This window comes from Chrysemys picta, chromosome 2, assembly GCF_011386835.1.
Source record: "Chrysemys picta bellii isolate R12L10 chromosome 2, ASM1138683v2, whole genome shotgun sequence".
NCBI classification, from domain to species: Eukaryota; Metazoa; Chordata; order Testudines; family Emydidae; genus Chrysemys; species Chrysemys picta.
In genome coordinates, this window is record NC_088792.1 from 179,650,467 (window position 1) to 179,673,864 (window position 23,398).

Here is a 23,398-nt window from a genome sequence, read left to right on the forward strand (position 1 = left end):
TACAGCCATGAACCCCTACCTAGAAGACAGTTAAGAAGGAGCTGTTGACACCACCTTTTTTCCCCCCAGCCCCTTTTCTTTTTAAAATAAGTTAATAATTTATGCAAGTTCACTGCAGGTCCAGACCCCAGGTCTAAGATGACAAACCCTAATCTCCACTGCACCCACTGTCTTTCAGAGAGACTAAAACTGTTTTGGGTTATCTTGTCCTTAACAGCTGTAAACCACATTCTTTTCCCAGAGCCAGGGGTTCTGTTTACTAGTCAGCAGTAGAACACTGAATTCGCTTGGAAGTGTGTGTCAAGTCCTCCTCCAGTGGCTGGTCTAGAAAGGAAGTGCTCCTGTAGCTCAAATAATAAGAGCCTAAGTTAAGGGACCTGAAGGTCGAAGAGTTCAAACTCTGCTGCTGCTGGAAGGTGGGGGGTGTATGGTTGCATGCAATTCGCATAGTGAAAAAACTACTTTTGGTCAGGGTTTTTTGGTTAAAAATTACAATCTGTAATCTAGTGTGAATCATCAAAATACATGTTTTGTATTGCAGCCACGTGTCACACGTTTTGTTTGTGTAACCCAATGGAGGTAGGGAGTGTTAAGCGTAACCCTCTGTGTCTGATCCACAGAGGATGTCCCTCTGTGACAACTCTCAACTTGAGGGCATACCTCTTCAGAACAAGCTGTAAAAATGCATGCTTTTAGCTCTAAAGGCCATTGGTTCAGTCCTGGGGCTTGGCCAAATTGATGGTTGTCACATGTGCTGGTGTCTCACATTGAGCCATGTGCTTTATACTGGCTGGGAGGAGGGAGCACAATAGGCTGGCGCTTGGGGTGGGGGCAGCATGCAGAGCCCCCTGGCTACTCCTACGCATAGGAGCTGGAGGAGGGACATGCTGCTGCTGCTTCTGGGAGCCGCACGGAGCCATGGCAGGCGCGGAGTGGGGCAAGCCCCGACCCCACTCTCTGGCTGGAGCACTGGAGCAGGGCAAGCCCCCAACCCCACTCCCCAGTGGGAGCTCGAGGGCCGGATTGAAAGGTCTGATGGGCTGGCTGTGGGCTGTAGTTTGCCCACCCTGATATAAAAACAAAGTTTTTCCCCTTCACATATATCCATGTTTGTAAGGTTTTGAGTGGAGGTGTCTTAACTGCCACTAAATATAATTTTTGTTTGATTACATTTATGATGATCAATCCATTAGGACTTAAGGCAGTTTTAATAAAATATTTGTGAAAGGCAACAAGGTTAAATACTAATTCTGATCAGTATCTTAGACTATAGTTACATACAAACTAGGGATCCATCCTGCAAACCCTAACTTGAGTAAATAGGCCCATTAGAATTATTTGTAGAGTGTTGAGAAGTGGATCTGTGCACAGATGGATCTGCTAATCAAACCCCCATATAGGGAGGTGGTGACAGATGTCTGCCATTCTGCTCACTTTTATGTTTTGCAGTTGTTGCTGTGGGCTTGGTACTCCATGATGGGGCTAAGGATTTCATCCTCCATATGTCTTCTGTGCTGAGGAATGAGTGCCGCACATTTTTCTAATAACTCATCTCTTTAATTGGAGGGGTGTAGTATTCCATGGTTTGGCCTTTCAGTTTTAGCAGCCTTATGAACTTGGATGGATACTGTGCCAGGAGTAATTGATCAAGATGGATAATGCTCACTCTTAGCTCAGCTAATGGAAGATAGTGCAGGTTCCTGAAATAGGTTAACAATACTAAAGGTATATTTAGCATGCTTCATCTTCAAACACAAATTAACTAATCCTCAGAACATCTCTGAGCAATAGATGAGGAAATATATTTCACTCTCTCTCACACACGCACGCACGAGAATTGGGTAAACAGGTGCACAAGTTTAGTGATTTGCCCAAAGACTCGGAGGGAGTCAATACCTGATTTGTGGTTAGAATAACTTATTTCTGATCAAAGATACATCTTTACCAAGGGGACTTTAGGCATATACAGCATGTGCAGTGTGTAAAACCTGAGTTTAAAGTATTACTCCTTACAGAACAATGTGGGTTTAAAAAAAATTTTTTTTAGAGTTTTCTTGATTTTTTTTTTAATATGAAATTAATAATTTTTCACAATCTATTTGATCTTACTTATTACTCCTTTTTTGCTCGCTCTGAGTTAGCATGTCTCTCTTGCGCACATACCTCTGAAATAGTTCTGACTGGTCATCTGATCTTTCATTTAGTTGCATCTGGAACACTGACTGGAGTTATGGGAATGAGATTTTACAACTCTGGAAAAGTCATGCCTGCAGGTCTAATTGCTGGTGCCAGGTACTACACCACATGCTGTTTCTAATCTTACTCCATATGCTCAAGTCACTCCTATTTAATTACATTGGGGTTAAATTACTGTATTCTAAGATTATAAAATATTTAAATAAGAGTCCATGTATCTTTTTAAAACCAGATCATTTCAGTTTTCTACTTGCTTATGTTTCTTGGGGAAGTATTTGGAAGTTTGCTCTGCACTTTTTTAAATTCAGTGAACTTACAATGTTTTCCTTTAAACAGTCTGCTAATGGTTGGGAGACTTGGATTGAAGATGATTGAAAAGCCCCATGACCCATAATGGTGAACGTCATGTGACTTAATGTGTCAATAGGAAGCCTGAAAATTCAGCTGCCTGAATGTACAGAGAGTACACAACTGTTCTTACATCAAATAATTTTTTTTCTTTTTTTTTTTTTTTCTAAGATTGGGGGGAAATTGATGGGATGGATGGGTGTTAAGTATACAAAATGTCATTGTTTCAGCAGTCAATATTTATCCCTACTTTGTCCTGAGAAGTTGGGTTAGTGTTAATTTAAATTTCTCCTAATACATCTTTCATTAACCACTCCCATTTTGAGCAGTCCAAAAAAAATATATATATAGACAACATACGAGGGAGAGAGGGAACTGGCGCCTAACGTCATGATAAAGAAAATTCCCACTCTGGGCCAACAGGAGTACTTGGTCAAATACAATATAAATATATATGGTTACTCTGCATGCAAACTATCAGAATGCTTTACCTGACTGCAGTTTGGCTGTAAGAATGTGTCTAACACCAGCTGAATATTTTATTGCAAAATTATGTTGAGCAAAATGTCATTTAAAGGAGATTGATTTTTATACTAATAAAAACTGAGAACGTATATTGCAAAACTATTTCCTTTATTGGGCAAGTCTGGGTTGGGGCTAGTTTGTGCCCTTCCTGTGGCTTACCTTTTCTTTTCTTAAGGAAATCTTTTCAGTGTACTGTTCTCCATATGCAGTCTTTGATCATGTAAAGAAAGATAACTCTTAAATGGAGGGGAAGAAGACAGAATTAAGTATGTACATTGTGTTAATACTGCATTAAAGACTCTTTAAAGAAGAAACCTCTATTGTGGATAATTTCAGCAAGATTTATGCAAGAGTATTTGAACAGTTGATGTCTGCCTAAAATACACATCCCTTGCATATTCTATTCTGAATATAAAATAAGTTCTGTAGTTCTGGTCTTCCCAGGGCCGGCGCAACCACTAGGCGGACTAGGCAGCTGCCTAAGGCGCCAAGTGGTTGGGGGCGCCAAAAAGCGATGCCCCAAACATTTTTTTTTTTTTAAAACAGCGGAGCACAAGGCTGCCGCTGCTCCCTGCCTCCCAAGGGGCTGACTGTGGCGTGGCCAGTCCCTCCCCCCGGGGGAGCAGCTGTGGTGGAGCGGAGAAGGGGAGGGTCTAGCGCTAGCAGTTGCGCCTTCTTCCCTGCGCCGCGGGCCGAGTCGGGCTCCCTGCCATCCCCAGGGTTCTCAGCGGCGGCAGCAGCAGGCTTGGGCGCAGGGGGGTGGCTGGCTGCCTATGCTGCCGCTGAGAGCCCAGGGGTGGCGGAGAGCCCAGCTCGGCCCACGGCGCGGGGAAGAAGGCGCAGCTGCACTCTGCTCTTCAGGCGGAGAAGCTGGGTGTCTACTCTGCCTGCAAGATACCTAGCCGGGCCGCAGGGAGCCGCACGGGCCTGCGGAGTGCCGGGGGGTGGGCAGGTCCAGTCCCTGGCCTGGGGAATGGTGTATGTGGGAGCAACCTGGGCACCCCTCCCCCAGCCAGCGCCACCCCCTCCAACACCAGCCGACCAGCTACCTTCTCCCCTGTGCACCCCCCGCCCCAACAACCCACCCTGTCCTGCCACTTTTGCCTCTGGGCAACCTCCACCCAGCAACACCCACCCCCAGCCAGCTACGGTCACCTTCACTCCTGCATCAACCTCGGGACCACCACCCCCACCTGCCATCTCCCTTCTGCCCACTCCTCCCTTGTGCAAACCCCTCCCTGCCACCTTCACCCCCCTGCAACAACCCCGGGCACAGACACACACCCTCCTGCCCACTTCTCCCTTATGCCACTCCCTACTTGCCACTGCACCCCCTGCAACGAGCCCCTTTTGCCTCTGTGCAATCTCTTCCCTGCCACTACGCCCCCTCCACCTCTTGGCCACCTCCACCCCCTGCAACAAACCCATGCACCCCCCTCTCTGCCACCTTCACCCCCTGGAAGAGCCCCCATACAACCCCCCTCTTTGCAGCCCCCCATAGCCCCTGCACTTTGTGAACATCTGGGCCCCTGGGGGGAATTTGGCCGTAGGAAGGTGGGGGCTGGACATCGGAGGGGTGGGGCACAAGGTGGAAAGTTTCACCTAGGGTGCAAAATATCCTTGCACCGGCCCTGGGTCTTCCCTACTCACCCTTTAGTTTCTAACAATGCTTGAGCATTTATAGCATCTCTTCAGTTAATGGACACAAGTGTGACTTTATTTTGTAATCATTAACATACCTCTGCTTTGTGTGCAGTCTGTGGCTTAAACTATAGTACAACTGTGGAAGATAGGGTTGATCTAGTACAGTCCTACTGTTTAACATCTTAAATATCATTATAATTACTATAATGTTGACCTGAAATATCCTAAAGTGTTTTACAAGTACCAGTATCCCTTCACCCAGTAACAAAGTGCAGCCACTTCTTGGGTGGAACTGAGCTCCTGTTTAATGATACATGGCAACAATGTGCAGTGGTTTTAAGCAAAAAAACTAAGCATGCTGTACTGAAGGTGGATTTAGGTCACCAGGGTCTAACAAGTTAGAATCTGGCCATGATTCCGGGATTAAAACCTATTACTCTGGGGGAGAAAGTGATGGGGGAGGGCATGGGAGGGAGATCTTTAATAAGCATTAGTATTCAGAACCTTAGGTTTTATCCCAAAGATAGTGCCTCTAGCAGCAATGACCACTGCTACCATAGTGAGGTACAAAGACGGCACTGATTTGGGAAGAAGAGGGCTACTACTGACTCAGCAGCACCACTACGTGCAGCAGCTGATGTTTTCCCTGAATTCCAATAAATTAAAAGATTACATCTCAAGTTACCAAAACCCATTTCACTGTTAGCACAAATAACATGAGCAGAGAACTGAGCTTTGAAAGCAAACTGCTGAGGAGGAGAAAAGCTTAGTTAGTTGGGGGAAAAACTGGTTAAAAGAGAAATGGTTTCCAAGATATTACCAAGGATCTGCCCTGCATTACCCCTTGCTCTAAGAACATAGCACATGATGCCCTGTTTTGAATGCAAAGCATCCACCAAGTTATCATTCTGATGGAGCCTTTAAAAGTGCCATTTGCCATGTCCTAGTTCTGTCATTTATTGTGCTGTGAGCTGACAGCACCCTGGCATCTCCAATGGAGGATCAATACCTGCTCAGAAATATGGCCTGAGGTATTAAACAGTATCATGTTATGGTGCTAAACTTCCTAGCTTGCCAGCTGTGCTCTCTGGTTGAACATTTTAATCTCTGTGAAAAGAAGGGCCAGAGACCCTCCAGGCAGTTATTACATAAGATGGAAAGTCTTTGTTCTTTAACATTCCCCATCATATGGTGCATCTGTCCTATAGCACTCCCTTCCGGCCACGTGTGATGCTATAGGTGCTTGCTTCCTCAGTTTCCCCCAATGTCATCAATAAATTAAGATGTTTTACATAAGGAACAATACCCCTTCCGAAGGATTTATCTTATTAACTAAAGGCCCAATGAAAAGCAAGCCTTCACAATAGCACCTTAGCTGGGAGATGGAGTCAATCTCACTTTATCCATTCTCATCTGGGTCCACCACTCCTTCTTCAGCAAGATTCTCTCAGCTCAGGTCCTTTCCCTGGAGTGGGGTCTCTTACCATTAAAAAATCCTTCCTTGGAGCTAGGGTTGGGCAGAGATCTGTCAGCTGCTGCTCTTCTATGGGGCAACATCTAGTTTCTGACAGGCAAGGCTTCCTGCCACTGTTTGGGAGTTCCCTGTCACTCAGAGCAGCGGTTCTCAACGAGGGGTCCACCAAGCAGGGCCGGTTTTAGATTCGCTGGGGCTCAGGACAGAAAGCCAAAGCCCGAGCCCTGTGGGGCTGAAACCTGAGCCTGAGCAATTTAGCTTAACAGGGCCCCCTGTGGCATGGGGCCGCAGGCAATTGCCCTGCTTGCTACCCCCTAACAGTGGCCCTGGTTTTTACATGCAGAAAAACAGTTGTTGTGGCACAGCCAGGCTGTGGAGTTTTTATATGGGGGGGGGGGGGGGGGGAGGGCTCAGAGCACACTACAGGCCCCTTCCTTTGATAAGCTCCTTCCCTCAAGAGCTTCTTCTAGGAACCACCTCAGCTGAGCACTGGTAATCCTTTATCAGACTAATTAACTGCCAACCAGCCACCTCAGGATTTAATTACTTCCAGGATCCAGGTGTGTCTGAGTTGTCTTGTGCTCCCTTAGAGGAGACTGTCTGAGGTAGGCTGGTCCCTGACTCCTCTGCAAGGGCCAGCCCCTGTGCCACCCACTAAAAAAATAAAATGTAAAATGCCAATTTAAGAACAGGCATAAAGGGACGTGGGAGGTGGTGACAATTCCACCCCTCCTGCTTTTCAAATGTGCCACAATGGAGTAGATCAAATGTCCTTGTGTTTTGGTGCCAAATTCCCAGCTCTGCCGGATGTCCTGTGTGATCTTCGGCATGTCACTTATTCTCTCTGTGCAACTGCTCCCAACTGTTAAAATGGAGATATTTCCTCCCATAACAAAACTTGCCTTGTTTCCAGTCCTGCCCAATATTCCTTCACCTAACATCTGGCAACAGAAACAGCCAACAAACTCATCACTAAGGGCCAGCAAATGCCACACTTGCCACTGTTCAGGAGTAGGTGAAAGACACCCTGCCACTGACTGCGTAGCAGAAATCCTATCTGGACAGTGCTGCACATTCTCCATCCAGCAGATAAAACAGCAGCCCACTGTGGTAGACCGAATGGGAGAGGGTCTCTGCCACTACCAAAAACTCCCATGTCACAGGCCAGTAGAAAGACTACCTGACTTTGAGCTTCCGTGCTGCCTCTGGAACCAGCCAGGTTCAGGTGTGGCGCAGGTCACTGTCCCAACACCGACCATGCTTGGGACACACACATGCCCTTTGTCCATTTCCTTTGTCTAGCATGTCTATTTGGAGTGTAAGCTCCTAGGGCAGTGACTGACCCTTACTGTGTGCTTGTACAGTACCTAGCCCATCTGAGCCTCAATCTCAGGAGCTAGGGCCTCCATCTGCTACTTTTTTCCTTCTAATAGTCAATATAGTTTTTATTTTTAATTTGGTAGAGTATTAATCTAATGGAAGAATCACAGCAGGACAAATGTATATTTGGTGGAATCAGTGTCACCGCTAGATCACCTGACAGAGAGTAATGTGGTATATCACAACTGTGGCTGTATTTTGGAGATGTCAGTATATTTTAATGATTGCACCATAGGGGAGAGCAAGGAGCTCAGGGTTCTATTCCCAGCTCTGGCACTGATCTGCTGTGTGGCCTTGGGCAAGTCACATAACCTTTCTGTACCTCTAATCCCCCATCCGTAAATGTGGGAAGCTTATTCTATCTACCTCGCAGGAGCTCCAGGAGGCTTATTTCATTAATTTTTGTAAAGCACTATGAGGTCCTCTCCTGCAAAGTGCTGTATAAGTGCAAATGCTTCTTACAATTTTATTTTTAAAGAGAAGAAAAGATGTTACAACCTGGACCTGATCATACCCCCTGGGATCAGCATATGGATAGTCCTTTCCATCAATGGATCTCATCCTGTGTCTCCTGGTGGAAGATGGGTATCAGGCATCATCTGTGGCATCATTCCCCCCTGCCTTCGCTGAGGGTCCTTGTGGTGATGGGAGATCTTTGGCTAGGGAGCAATGTGCTAGAAGTGAGGTTGCATTTACATATGCACCATGACAGCCATGCTGCCCAAACAGGGAGCCTGGGAGTAGTTGTGACAGTAAAGGACCTCTCTGTAGAAGAGGCAACTCAGTGTACTTTCCCAGCTGCTGCTTAGTCCCACAAGCTTCAAGGTGCGTTGTGGGAACTAGAGTGAGACTGTCAACGTCGTTTCCATTGCAATCAGACTTGAATATTTAGTCAGTTCTATGCAAACACCCAGGAGGGAGATATCAAATAAAGGTACAGTGCTAGTTCTTTACTTTAAAGTTGACCTGCAAAACAACAAAAATATTGGGCTTGTGATTTTTTTGGCTTCTTTAGGACGTATAAAGAAGGACTGAGCTTTTTTTTTGTCTGTCTGTCTTTTACATTAGAAATTCAGGTCCTTTCTAGGCTGGAAGAGTCTATGATAAATGGAGCACTAGTGAAATGATGACATCACAAGAGCCCTGAGACTGAAAGCTATGCACTAGAAAGGGAAAGGAGTTTTAGTCAGATGGTTATATATTTCTGTTAGCACCCGCTTAACTCCAATATCTAATTAACATTTTGGAAAAAGGAAGCCTTTATATTCATGATATTTCTAAGAGATAAAGCAGCAATAACCAACCCTCCAGGTCCCTTTATAAAGAAGCACAGAAAGACACATGCCCATGTTTAAAAAAAATCATTGCAGGTCATTTTTAATACTCAGACTCAGGGATTGTCTACACAAAAAAGGTGCATGGCCTTAACTAGTATAGCTAAAGCAGTACAACCCTCTGCCCCAAGTGTGGGCACACTTACACTGCTATAAAGGTACTTGTTCCTGTATAGCTACATCTGTATGGGAAGGGGAATAAGTATTATAAAGCACCTTTATACCGGTATAACTGTGTCCACGCTGGTAGTTCCACCATGAGAGCCATGCTGCCCGGGAGATGGAGTAAGACTTGTGACATGTACATAAATTATGCTGTAGTCAAACACAATTTAGTGGGCTTTAAACCGGGGTAGCTGGGGGAAATTTAATGGCCTGGAATATACATGAGGTGAGATTAGATGATCTAGCAGACCCTTCTGGCCTTAAACCCTCTGAATAACCACCTTTTCATGCTCTCTGTATGTGTATATATATATATATATATATATATATATATATATATATATATCCTCAATATATGTTCCATTCTATGCATCTGAAGAAGTGGGCTGTAGCCCATCAAAGCTTATGCTCAAACAAATTTGTTAGTCTCTAAGGTGCCACAAGTACTCCTGTTCTTTTTGCGGATACAGTGTAACAGGGCTGCTACTCTGAAACCTTATATTGCTAAAAACCTTGCCACTAACTGAAATAGTTATACCAGTGCAAGATGTGTGTGAAGATCAGGCCTTTGTGTATTAAGTAAAGGTTTCCAATGATGGTCAAAGAGGGGAATAGATGAAAAGCTCATAGAATCGTAGAAGATTAGGTTGGAAGAGACCTCAGGAGGTCAGCTAGTCCAGCCCCCTGCTCAAAGCAGGACCAACACCAACTAAATCATCCCAGCCAGGGCTTTGTCAAGCCATGTAACCTACTGCTCCATGTACCTCCTCACCTTGCTTCCTGGGATTATGAAGATAATACACGAACACAGAATAATTCATACAGGCTTTCTATTAAACTTGAACTATGTTTTTACGTGTAGTGTTCTGCCCTTCAGAAATGGCGAGGGTTTGTTGAAAGTTTGGGCAAGTTGCAGCAACACTTGTTTTAGGGGTTTCACAGAACTCTTCTATATATGCAGTGCATTTTCTTTGCAGCTGACTTGCTCATATTTTTGATTAAGTGGGACAACAGAGGGCACTAGAACTGCAGCTATGTTTATAATAGGAGAAAGCAAAATATTTATTATCAAAGACAACAGAGTGAAGAGAATTCCTTTAATACCCCTCCCCTTGTAAAGGCAGGAAATTGATCATGTGGGAAATGCTTCCACCCCTCGATCCTAGTGAACAATCCCCTGCTCAGAGCTGCAGAGGAAGGCTAATAATAATTATATTAATAAAGAAAATGCAGTAGAAACCCTGACATTCTTTCCCATATGCCCTGCAGAAAATTCCTTCCTGATTTTATATTTGAAAATCAGTTTAGCTTTGCTCATGTGAGCAACATCATGGTAGTTAAGCATCTAATCCTACTAATACCTGGAGATAATACTGATATGTAGGCAACTGGCAAGTTGAATTAGATTCTGCTGTACCATTAGCAGAAGGGAATTAAAAATACTGGGTACCCTATTGAAACCATATGAACAGCATAGTCTAGTCACCTGTTCAGTGTATAAACAGGGAGAGGATGCAGGATATCTTTGTTCTTTAAGCAAGGACATTATCAGATAATACTAGGCAATGGCTGGAATCAGCTATCTGCTGCAAGTAACATAAAAACATCCCTTAGTTAGTTAGGGATATTGGATCTGCCAAAATTATCAGTCCCCTTCACATCCTCCCCAGTAAATATGAACAGCTTCCTTTGGGCATGAACCAAGTATTGTTTCATTAACATTCAGCACCACATCTAGCAGAGAAGAAAATTACACCCAGAGAAGAGAGGAGATAGATGAAGAGCAGTGGGAAGAAAGTGAATGCTTCTAAATTCTAAAGTGAAATTTTTTTTTTGCTGACTCCCCCTCCTCCATCCTTACCTTATATAAAGAAACTGCCACGTGACATGTACTGCAGATGGATTACAAGTGGCTTAGAAGTCATCACACTAGTTGGATTCACAGCCTATAGTATTTGCTAGTCAGTACAATGGGGACAAGGTCCCTGACGGGGGTCTCTAGTTGCTACTGCAATACCCCTTAATAATAATCATACCCACATTTTTATATTTAATTAGTTTGGATTGGGAAGATAATCCACAAAATTGTCAAGGAAAGAGTGAGATTAGTCCATATGGTCTTTTTGTTTTCTTTCCTTGGCCCTATTCTCCATAAACAGAAGATTTTTATACTGGGAGTAAGAGCTCAGACCCCATCGTGATGAATGAAGAATAGTAACATAAACCTCCCCTACTAATTTTGCTCCTATCCACAAACCTGCTGCTAAAATTATTGTCCTGGCCTATCAATCTGATCACAACATCCCCATCATTTACTGTCTCTCCTGATCCTCCCATCACATTTAACTTAATGTTCTTGCCTTATAGACCCTACATCACTTGCTTCCTTCCCATCTACCCAATCTGCAGGCAGATCTTCAGCTGGTGTAAATTGTCATGGCTGGTGTATTAATAGTTTAAACCAGCAGAAGATTTGTTGCCGGATCTCCCATTGCATCAACTTCTACCCCATTAGCTCTGCCAATGACACTGCCTTGTTCATCTGTTTCTCCCATAAGTGTCTGATTGCCTTTTTCACACTGCCCTGCCTGTGCTGGTTTGCCAAAACTCTACCTTTCTCTTCACTCATCTCCCTCCTGAAAACATGTGATTCCTATGAAAAATGAGTCAATAATAGTCACTAATGTCTAGCTCTACTTCTGTCTAGATCTAGAAGTAACTAAACAGAGTTGCCAATGATGTGCACATGATTGTCCTGATTATCCACCCTGCAGTATTGCGTTAACCCTCCGTCTTGCCTCACCTCACTCCAGCCTTGCTGCGTGTCAGCCTTGCTTGCTGTGTCACATCTACAATGTAGGCCCTGATCCTGCAAGCTGGTTCATGGCTGTGAACACCATTGAAGTCAATAGTTTTCAGAGTTTGGCCCAAATGGTTCAGCTTATCATAGAATCATAGAATATCAGGGTTGGAAGAGACCTCAGGAGGTCATCTAGTCCAATCCCCTGCTCAAAGCAGGACCAACACCAACTAAATCATCCCAGCCAGGGCTTTGTCAAGCCGGGCCTTAAAAACCTCTAAGGAAGGAGATTCCACCACCTCCCTAGGTAACGCATTCCAGTGCTTCACCACTCTCCTAGTGAAATAGTGTTTCCTAATATCCAACCTAGACCTCCCGCACTGCAACTTGAGACCATTGCTTCTTGTTCTATCATCTGCCACCACTGAGAACAGCCTAGCTCCATCCTCTTTGGAATCCCCCTTCAGGTAGTTGAAGGCTGCTATCAAATCCCCCCTGACTCTTCTCTTCTGTAGACTAAATAACCCCAATTCCCTCAGCCTCTCCTCGTAAGTCATGTGCCCCAGCCCCCTAATCATTTTCGTTGCCATTTTCACTGGACTCTCTCCAATTTATCTACATCCCTTCTGTAGTGGGGGGACCAAAACTGGACACAATACTCCAGGTGTGGCCTCACCAGTGCCGAATAGAGGGGAATAATCACTTCCCTCGATCTGCTGGCAATGCTCCTACTAATACAGCCCAATATGCCATTGGCCTTCTTGGCAACAAGGGCACACTGCTGACTCATATCCGGCTTCTTGTCCACTGTAATCCCCAGGTCTTTTTCTGCAGAACTGCTACTTAGCCAGTTGGTCCCCAGCTTGCAGGACCAATGCCTCAAATTGTAAGTTCTTCAGGGCAGGGCAGAGACTATGTCTTCTGGAAACACCTACCACATTTTTGAGTAGCATAAAATAATAAATAGTTAGATAGAGGAGGTACATAGTGGTCCAGATTCTCAGGTGGCAGAGAGGGAGCAGAAACCTCCCCTAAGTCCCCAGCTGGGAATACTTCCAGCAAAGGAAAGTCCCTGACAGGCGTGGAGCCAGCTCCCACAACTATCCCCCTCTGGCCCAGTGTGTATTGAGGATGTGGAGGTGTGTGTGTGGGAGGCACAGGCAGAGTGAGTGGTTGGAGCACTAAGCACTCTGGCAAGCCCCATCTAGCACATGGTACCTACGTGACCATTGCCAGGTGTCATGGTATATAGCAAGCTATGCAAAATTGCTCCAGGGCCAGGGCCAGGGCAGAATGAGGGTGCAGAAACTGGCTCCCTGCCACGCCCCTGCCCCACTCTGCTATGTCCAGTGTTAGCTAGATGCAGCAGAGAATCTGGTCCAGCATGTTTAGTGCTTTTCTGCTTACGACAGTGGGAATTTTATCACAATGTTGTTTCATGATGCTCACACACGCAACGCACGCACATGCTTGTGCACTCTGACAGGCATCTGTACACACATGTGCAAGGACATCCACACTGCTCCCTCTTTGCTCATATATTTCTTCTTTGTTAGTGGCTGCTGCCACCCATTACTATTTTCCTGCCCTCTTGCACAGTCTCTGATCAACCAAATGCTGAACAGCAGCTCCTCCAAACAGCCCACGGAGCAGTTGTGCAGAGGTGGCAGTGACAGGCAGTTATTCCTATATTGCTTAGAACGTTAAACATTAGACTGTTAACTTTTTTACAGAGGGGGGAAAGAGAGAGAGAGAGAGAGAGATGGGTTAAAGGAAAATAGGGACAGGAGCCATGGATTTTATTCAATGTATTTGATTTATAGAATATGTCCTACTGGGCTTCCTGCAGGGCAAGAGCATTAATCATAAATCTGCATTAGATCTGAAACTCAAGGCACATATACTATGTTGGGTCTTCCCTACACAGCCATCACTCTCTTCTCAGCATAATGGGAAGGTTGGAGTTATAGATCCGATAAAAAAAAACCTTTAAAATGTGCTAACCCCTCCTCCCTACCCTGAAAGGGGCAAGTTATGAAAAGGAAAGGTCAGTCATACACCCATCCAAGACACAATACTCAGGGTAAGAACCAAGCTAGGAAAGGAAAGGGTTAGCTATTTAAACAGCCTTGTTAAACAAGACCTAATTAATACTAATCTCTCCCTTTCCCTCACCACAAGATTAGCACATCCATACTAGAGTGTACAGGAAGGAGAGTTTGGAGAGAGGAGCAGGAGAGAGGTCAGACTAGCATTAATTGTTTAGTATCAGGGGGTAGTCGTGTTAGTCTGTATCTACAAAAACAACAAGGAGTCTGGTGGCACCTTAAAGACTAACAGATTTATTGGGGCATAAGCTTTCGTGAGTAAAAACCTCACTTCTTCGGATTAATTGTTTGTTATTTAGCGGGGCCATTTCAAGTGACCTCATTCAAAGCTTTCATTGCTTCTTGTTTTAAAATCCAAGATGACGACATGGTGAAAAAGCTCTCCATAAGTCACTCTTTACCTCAGGAGTGTTCGCTGTTCTCTGGCTCTTTATCAAACATCTCTCTGATCTGGAGGTGGACACTGAAATTCTGGTGCAGTCCATTCCAGAGATAGAGTGAATCCAACTGGCTACTGAGCTGCTCCACTTCTGAATGGTGTGGGGAGGAATTAAGAACTAGAGCAACAGAAATTGCCAGAAGAAAGCAAGCATGACAAGTGTGTTCTCCCCTGGGTTTCCAGTCTCCTGCTTTGAGAATTCAACTTTTACCTTGTGAGACAAAGAAACCTGCAGGTCTGTTTCAAGGTAGCTCTTTTACAGGAGTCATTCCTTGCCTCATGGCTGACTTTTTCCTTTCCCAAAAGAGCTGTTCGTAAATGAGCTGTTTGTTTAGTACAGGCTTAAGAGCCTGACTGTGGAACTATTAGACTATGTCTTCATTGTAAAAAGAGAGTTTTTATTATAGTGAGATAGCCAGCTGTCTTGATGTAAAACCCTAGCGGGGACAAGGCACAGGTAGTTTTAGCTCAGTGTGGCTAGTTAATCCTAGGTGGAGGGCATAGGGCTGAATTCAACTACCACTACTGAGCTATACTGATTTACACCAACTGAAACTCTGTCCCTTTATCTCCTTTTCCTACCTAGTGATTTAGACTGTGCCTTTCCCCTTTAAATAGAAAGAGCTACAGAGAAGAGGGAGTTTTTTAGGGATTGGAGATTGCTAGAAATGCACACACGCCCTGGCTTCCTGCTGATGCTAAGACATCTCCAATGTGGAAGCAGAGAAAGAACTGACAGGAAGGTGATGCAATGCATGACAGTTTGTTAGCAAGAGTTAGGCTAACTGTAACCCTAATAACGCGAGATTTGTAGAAGCAAGGAATGTGTGAGGCGAGTGGGAAAGAACTGTGTGAGAAGTTGTTGCGACCTTGTGTAGATAATGTGTAGATAATATGGAATGTAGACTAAGGCCTTGTCTACACTACGAGAGTAGTTCGATTTTACTTGCATCGAATTTTTGTAATCGATATTGCAAAGTCGAACGTGTGTGTCCACACTAAGGACAGTAATTCGACTTTGTGCGTCCACACTAACGGTGATAGCGTCGACATTCGAAGCGGTGCACTGTGGTCAGCTATCCCACAGTTCCCGCAGTCCCCTCTGCCCATTGGAATTCTGGGTGTAGCCGGCAATGCCTTCTGGGTAACAAAATGAGTCGAGGGTGCTTTTGGGAAACTGTCGTCATCCGTCCATCACTCCCGCCCTCCCTCCCTGAAAGCGCCGGCGGGAAAACAGTTCGCGCGCTTTTCCAGTCATTGACAGCGCGGACGCCACTGTACTCCGAGCATGGAGCCCGCTGCGACCATCGCTGCAGTTGTGGCCGCTCTCAACGTCTCGCAGCTTATCATAAAGGTTTCCCTGAGGCAGATGCAGAAAAGTCAGGCAAGGAGGCTACGGCACCGCGGTGATGTCCTGAAGTCTGAGAGTAGCACAGACCTGTCAGAAAGCAGGCGACCCAGCGCCGAGGACATCACAGTGGCAATGGGTCATGTTGATGCCGTGGAACGGCGATTCTGGGCACGGGAGACAAGCACTGAGTGGTGGGACCGCATAGTGCTGCAGGTCTGGGATGAATCCCAGTGGCTGCGAAACTTTCGCATGCGGAAGGGAACTTTCCTGGAACTTTGTGAGTTGCTGTCCCCTGCCCTGAAGCGCAGTGACACCCGGTTGCGAGCTGCACTGAGTGTACAGAAGCGAGTGGCCATAGCCCTGTGGAAGCTTGCAACGCCAGACAGCTACCGGTCAGTCGCGAACCAGTTTGGGGTGGGCAAATCTACCGTGGGGGTTGTTGTGATGCAAGTAGCGAAGGCAATCGTTGATGTACTGCTGCCAAAGGTAGTGACCCTGGGAAACGTGGAGGCGATCATAGATGGCTTCGCAGCGATGGGATTCCCAAACTGCGGTGGGGCCATAGATGGAACTCACATCCCTATCCTGGCACCGGACCACCAGGCCACCCAGTACATTAACCGAAAGGGATACTTTTCCATGGTGCTGCAAGCACTGGTGGACCACAGGGGACGTTTTACCAACATCTACGTGGGATGGCCGGGCAAGGTTCATGACGCTCGTGTTTTCAGGAACTCTGGTCTGTTTAGACGGCTGCAACAAGGTATTTACTTCCCGGACCACAAAATAACTGTTGGGGATGTGGAGATGCCTATAGTCATCCTCGGGGACCCAGCCTACCCGCTAATGCCCTGGCTCATGAAGCCCTATACTGGCGCCCTGGACACTGAAAAAGAACTCTTCAACTACCGGCTGAGCAAGTGCAGAATGGTGGTGGAGTGTGCTTTTGGCCGTCTCAAGGGGAGATGGAGAAGCTTACTGACTCGCTGTGATCTTAGCGAAACCAATATCCCCATTGTTATAGCAGCTTGCTGTGTGCTCCACAATCTCTGTGAGAGCAAGGGGGAGACCTTTATGGCGGGGTGGGAGGTTGAGGAAAATAGCCTGGCTGGTGATTACTCACAGCCAGACAGCCGGGCGATTAGAAGAGACCAGCGGGAAGCGCTGTGCATCCGGGAGGCTTTGAAAGCAAAGTTCCTGAGTGAGCAGGGTAACCTGTGATTTTATAGTTTGTGTACTGAGAAGCTAAACCTGCCCCCGTTTCTTTACCCAGGTAATGTTGACTATCCTATCCAGTTACATACCCCCTTCACCCCCCCTCCAACACACGTGTCGAAATAAAAATAGTTCTACTTTGTTAAAGCACACCGTTTTCTTTAATACTGTTTTAGCGGGAATTTTTTAAAACTGGGACGCAGACTGTGGTGCGGGGCGGGTCTAGTGTTGTGATGCGAATGCAGCTTCTAAACTCAAGGATTGACAGGCTCCGCTGCGGTGGGATGCTTGTTTCAACGGAGCCTGTCACCCCTCCTGATCGGGACTGTGTGTATGGGAGGTCTATTTGACTTTGTGGCAGGGGGAGGACGGTTACAGATCCCATGCTGTGTGGCTCTGTGATCCTGTCTAAGGACCGGCGCTTAAGATCTGTAACTGCCCTCCCCCGCCACAAAGTCACAGAGCAACCCACCCCCCCCAACATTACATCAAAACAACCTCCCAGACTAACCGGGGCAACTAGTCACTGCATCACTGCACTGTGTATGTGCCCTGCTGCTGTGCCTGCCCCCGACTATGTACCCTGCCAAAGGAGACTGTCCTGTCCAATTTCCAACCCCCTTTCCCCTCCTCCTCCAAAAGAACATGATTGAAACAGTAGTTAACAGAAACGAATTTTTTATTATCAACTACACATGGCATTGGGAGGTGAAACTTGGACGTGGGCTTGTGTCAGGCGGGAAGGAAAGAACTTTTCAAATTTTGGGAAATGAGAGCCTTCTGCTACTAGAGCTCTCTGCAGGGGTGGAGTGAGAGTTAGCAGGGACTCTGCCGCCTCTCCTTCTTTGCACTTTGGGTGAGGTGGGTATGGGACTTGGTGGCGGGGGAGGGCGGTTAGAGATGGACTGCAGCGGGGCTCTGTCCTCCTGCCTCCGTTCCTGCAGAACATCCACAAGGCGCCGGAGCGTGTCCGTTTGCTCCCTCAGTAGTCCAAGCAGCGTTTGAGTCGCCTGCTGGTCTTCCTGCCGCCACCTCTCCTCCCGATCCATGTTGGCTTGGTGCATTCGGGTCAAGTTCTCCCGCCACTGGGTCTGCTGTGCTGCCTGGGCTTGGGAAGAGGCCATAAGCTCAGAGAACATGTCCTCCCGTGTCCTCTTCTTCCTACGCCTAATCCGCGCTAGCCTCTGGGAGTGTGATTCCAGGCTAGGTTGTGAGACAGTCGCAGACGGGGCTGTGGAAATGGGAAAAAGGGAGTGAATTCCTCTGAAAGATAAATGTAGTTGTGAACAAAGAACATAGTCTTTCTCTGTGAACAAGACCATGCACAGCACCTTTCACATGCGCACTCAGCACAAGGTCGAATTCTCGGCCTTCGCATTCTGTGCCTGGGGTCTTGAACAGCACATTTGAGAAGCGAGGCAGCACAACGGAATTTCTGTTGCAGGCAGACATGGTAAGCCGTACACTTGTGGCAGTTTAAAACTTTTATATTACCACTGGCCTCATTTCACATTTAAATCAATGTCAGTCCCTGCTGCCAGCAATCCGGCAAGCGGGAACTCTGCCCCTGTCCCACCCCCTCGCGGCTGTCCCCGGGAATGATCCCTTTCGGCTGCCCCTCTCCCGCCTCCACCGCGTGGCTGCAAACCAGCGGTGACAGTTCTGTAAAGGAACGGGAAAGCAGTCCCAACACTAACATTCCCCTACCTAATTAAAAGCAGGTCACCATGGCCGACATCACCCTGATGAGGATCTCCGAGAGCGACAAAGAGAGAATGCTCCGGGAAAGCCTCCAAAGACCAGGGCCGTATGCCGCCCTGCTGTGCAGAGCAATGATCCCCGAGTACCTGATAATCTCGTGGCGCGGCAACGTGTCGTACTTCGGAGGACCCAATAAGGCCGCTCTCCCCAAGAACCTCATGCAACGGCTTTCAAGTTACCTCCAGGAGAGCTTCATCGAGATGTCCCAGGAGGATTACTGCTCTATCCCCGCACATATAGACCGCATTTTACTGTAGCTGCAGTAGCAGGGAATACACAGTAGAGCGGCTTGTGCAGGACAATCACTGAAAACCGGACATTGCTAGATTTCTTTTCAAAACTTGCACTGCCCCTTACTAAACCGTTAAGCGCCTAGGGCACACTAATCATGAACAACCCATTCTTTTAATTGTTAATATTCCTGTTTTGTTAAAAATAAATGTTTAGATGTTTACAACACTTACTGGCTGATCCTTCACCAGATTCTGTGTCCGGGGTAATGGCTGGGGACGCTTCGTAGGGGATCTCTGTAAGGGTGATGAAGAGATCCTGGCTGTCGGGGAAATCAGCGTTGTGAGAGCTGCCAACTGCCTCGCCCTCCTCATCTCCTTCCTCATCTTCCCCGTCCCCTAACATGTCTGAGGAACCGGCCGTGGACAGTATCCCATCCTCAGAGTCCACGGTCACTGGTGGGGTAGTGGTGGCGGCAGCACCGAGGATGGAATGCAGTGCCTCGTAGAAACGGGATGTCTGGGGATGGGATCCGGAGCGTCCGTTTGCCTCTTTGGTCTTCTGGTAGCCTTGTCTCAGCTCCTTGATTTTCACGCGGCACTGCGTTGCATCCCGGCTGTATCCTCTCTCTGCCATGTCTTTAGAGATCTTCTCGTAGATCTTTGCATTCCTTCTTTTGGATCGCAGCTCGGAAAGCACGGACTCATCGCCCCACACAGCGATGAGATCCAAGACTTCACGATCAGTCCATGCTGGGGCTCTCTTTCTATTCCCAGACTGCACGGCCATCACTGCTGGAGAGCTCTGCATCGTTGCCAGTGCTGCTGTGCTCGCCACGATGTCCAGACAGGAAATGAGATTCAAACTGGCCAGACAGGAAAAGGAATTCAAATTCAAATTTTCCCGGGGCTTTTCCTGTGTGGCTGGTCAGAGCATCCGAGCTCGCACTGCTGTCCAGAGCGTCAACAGAGTGGTGCACTGTGGGATAGCTCCCGGAGCTATTAGCGTCGATTTCCATCCACACCTAGCCTAATTCGACATGGCCATGTCGAATTTAGCGCTACTCCCCTCGTCGGGGAGGAGTACAGAAGTCGAATTAAAGAGACCTCTATGTCGAACTAAATAGCATCGCAGTGTGGACGGGTGCAGGGTTAATTCGATTTAACGGCGCTAACTTCGACATAAACGCCTAGTGTAGACCAGGCCTAAGAGTCTACATTAGTGAGCAAAACAAGATATCAGAATGACCTATGTATAAACAAAATGCAGCTGTTGCTCATTATTGTCTGTAACAAAAGGTATAAATGCTTGCTGTAATTGTTTACTTGTTGAGAGACCTGTTTGGCTCTCTCCCTCTATGCAATTGATAGAGAGAAAATAAAGTATGTGATTTGCTGTACCCAAACAAAAAGTGAGAACTCTGTTATTCTCCGACACCAACATGGGGGCATTTCCTCACTGAGGGTGTATTTTTGTGTTCATTTCTCATGAGGCTGCTGTGAAATGTATTGAAGATGAGAAAGCTGTGGTTTCCTCTGGAGAAGAGACTGAAGCAGACCATTTTAATCACCATGCACTTTGTAGACTACTGTTGTATAATCCAGTTACAATTTGTAATTGAAAATAACGCTAGGCCAGATTGCACCTGTAGGACCCAGGAGTGGAATTCCCCCTCCCTGCATAAAAGGTGGGGACTAGCTGTTTCCAAGGCCCCAGATAAGGAGTGAGGAGGCTTGTGGTGGGATAAATGGGATGGGTTTGGTGAGGGAAGCACACTGGCACCCGCATCTACTAACCCCACGGGACACTTAAGACTTGAGTCTGTGGCAGTGCAACTGCCAGGTTGCCTGGGGCCCATAGCTGGTACTGAAGCACAAACACCTCATAACCCCCAGCAGATCCCTGAGATCTCTGTGGATCTTGGGGGATCTGCAGTGTTTGGGTGCTGGACTCCCAGGGAAGATTTCTGAGGATTCTCTGTGAGGTGAACATCAATGAGTTTCCTGGCCCCATCTGGATATTTCCATGTAGGGGTGTGAACTAAACCATTGTTGTTTCCTTTTGTTCTCCTCACCATGGTGAATGAAGCTCCATGTGGTTTGGGCTTGTTAGTCCATTGCTCAATGTATATCTTACAAGAGAATGAATCTGAGTAATTTCAGTCACAGGCCTATATTTCAGCTGCATCTATCAGGGCCGGCTCCAGGCACCAGCTTCTCAAGCAGGTGCTTGGGGCGGCCGCTCCGGAGAGGGGTGGCAGGTCCAGGTATTCGGCGGCAATTCGGCGGATGGTCCCTCACTCCGCCTGGGAGTGAAGGACCTCCCATCGAATTGCCGCCGCAGATCGCGATCGCGGCTTTTTTGTTTTGTTTTGTTTTGTTTTGGCTGCTTGGGGCGGCCAAAACCCTGGAGCCGGCCCTGGCATCTATGGGCACAGTTGAAGGAGCGGGGAGCCCACAAAGGAGTGACTTGAGGCTCCCTCTCCCTGAAGGTGGTTCTAAACCAGTCCCGGCGCTAGCATAATTTAGAGCAGCCTCAGGACTCTTTTAAAATATGTTGGTTGTGTGTATCCTGCAGGGGCCAGTATGCCAGTTGAGAATAGCCAGAGTGCTGTAGCACTTCAGTCACAACTCCAAGCCTGCTAAGGCAGGGGCCACAGTGTGGGTGGCATAGGAGCTAATTAAACAGCTCTATGTCACTTGTGGACTCCCCCGTGTCAGAAGAATTCCCAGCTAGGGAGAATTACAAAGCGGTTGTAATCCAAAGAATTACAAAGCGACTGTAACCTCTATGTTTGGTGTTCTTTTAGTCTAGTTTGTAATTGAAAATAACAATTATTTTTCTCTTTTGTGTAGACATACCGAAAAAAATGGTATATGGGTTTTGATCTCTTTATAAATATGCTTGGTGTATGTCTAAGAAACTCACACTCTGATGCCAAATAATGTTCTGCTAGCATGTTATTTATTATTACTGTATTACAGCAGAGTCTAGAGGCCCTAACAGAAATGGAGGCTCCATTTTTCTAGGCACTGTACAAACACAGTAAGTCCCTGTGCCAAAGACCTTACAGTCTAAACAGATGGGGGAAGGAGTGAGAGAAAGGGAGATTTGTTTTTAATGTTTACCAGTAGATCTATAAATTGGTACTAGGTAGGGTTGCCAACTTTCTAATTGCACAAAACTGAACACCCTTGCCCCACCCCTGCCCTGACTCTTCTGAGGCCCCACCCCCACTCCCTCCATCCCCCCCTCCCTCCGTTGCTCACTCTTCCCCACCCTCACTCACGGACTCATTTTCACTGGGCTGGGGTAGGGGTTTGAGGTGTGGGAGGGGATGAGGACTCCAGCTGGGGGTGTGGGTTCTGGGGTCAGGCCAGAAATGAGGGGTTCAGGGTGCAGGAGGGAGCTCTGGGCTGGAGCAGAGGGCTGGGGTGCGGGGGGGGATGAGCGCTCCAGCTGGAGGTGAGGGCTCTGGGGTGGGGCCAGGGATGAGGGTGTGGGAGGGGATTCAGGGCTGGGGCAGGGGGTTGGAGTGCAGGAGAGGGTTTGGGGTGCAGACTCCAGGTGGCGCTTACCTCAGGCAGCTCCCGGGAAGTGGCTGGTATGTCCCTCCAGCTCCTAGGCATAGGCGCAGACAGGTGCTTCGCACACTACCTGTGCCCGCAGGCACCGCCCCTGCAGCTCCCATTGGCTGTGGATTGTGGCCAATGGGAGCTGCGGAGCCGGTGCTTGGGGCGGGGGCAGCGCATGGAGGCAATGGGCAGTGGGCTCTTCCAGAGGGAATCCTTGGTGCACATGCCATATGTTGGTAGAGGGGACCTTTTTGGTGTAAGTCTTAAGTTGCATACACAGCATTTGTATAGGGGGGGAAATGGGACATTAAGGTATATTTTACACCAGACAGACACCTGGAATGCTATAAGTGCTCAGCACTGTGATGAGTGCAGGCTCCTTGGTGAGATAATAGAAATAGGCAGAATATCCCAGGTGCTGAATTAGACACTAGAGGGAGCTCTTTTGGTCTCACTGATGGCAAAGAACCAGACTGAAATCTGATAAGGAAAAATTGTACAAAGGGGCCCGAAAGTGCATTTCCTGGCTCATCACAAATTCTATAAGCATGAGAATTAGACTCGATCACTACAGGTTGTATCGCCCCACTGCTAGCCCTGGGAGGTGGCTCCAAGGGTGAAATCTCCATGACGATGACTTCCCTCATTGTTCCATTGGTGGGGTGGCCCCCCGGCATAGTCTGTAAGGCTCACCCACAAATCCCTGGATCCCAAGGAATCTGCAGGACACTGGGGCTGTCCACATGGAGGCTCTGGACCACAGTGACCGTTCTGTGCTTCCAGCAAGCCCATCCCACTTCCTGTAAATATGGCTCAAATTCAACAAAACTATCAATGATATGCCTGGCTGTG

The 23,398-nt window shown here is 47.2% G+C and overlaps 2 protein-coding genes and 1 long non-coding RNA gene across 6 annotated transcripts in view; 1 reads left to right on the forward strand and 2 right to left on the reverse strand.

Moving 5' to 3' along the window:
* LOC101951390 (Gfo/Idh/MocA-like oxidoreductase domain containing 1) overlaps positions 1 to 23,398 on the reverse strand; it is a 344,332-nt gene that overhangs the window by 159,208 nt on the left and 161,726 nt on the right. The gene's annotated exons all lie outside the window — the stretch shown is intronic.
* LOC135981649 (uncharacterized) lies at positions 7 to 23,072 on the forward strand. Its single transcript, XR_010598768.1, has 3 exons — positions 7 to 2,292; positions 2,533 to 15,324; positions 20,184 to 23,072. It is a non-coding gene; the product is annotated as an uncharacterized LOC135981649 (long non-coding RNA).
* LOC135981648 (uncharacterized) lies at positions 17,641 to 20,187 on the reverse strand. The gene is made up of 2 exons (XM_065585026.1): positions 19,205 to 20,187; positions 17,641 to 18,210 (listed from the first exon to the last, which is right to left on the reverse strand). Exons 1-2 carry the CDS (start codon positions 19,779 to 19,781, stop codon positions 17,735 to 17,737), a joined length of 1,053 nt encoding a protein of 350 aa, XP_065441098.1. The 5' UTR covers positions 19,782 to 20,187; the 3' UTR covers positions 17,641 to 17,734.

Coding starts and splice junctions, on each gene's coding strand:
- LOC135981648 (XM_065585026.1), bottom strand. CDS start 19,781: ATGCAGAGCTCTCCAGCAGTGATGGCCGTGCAGTCTGGGAATAGAAAG. Junction 18,211..19,204: donor ATCTGGTGAAGGATCAGCCA/GTAAGTGTTGTA, acceptor CCATTTCCACAG/CCCCGTCTGCGACTGTCTCA.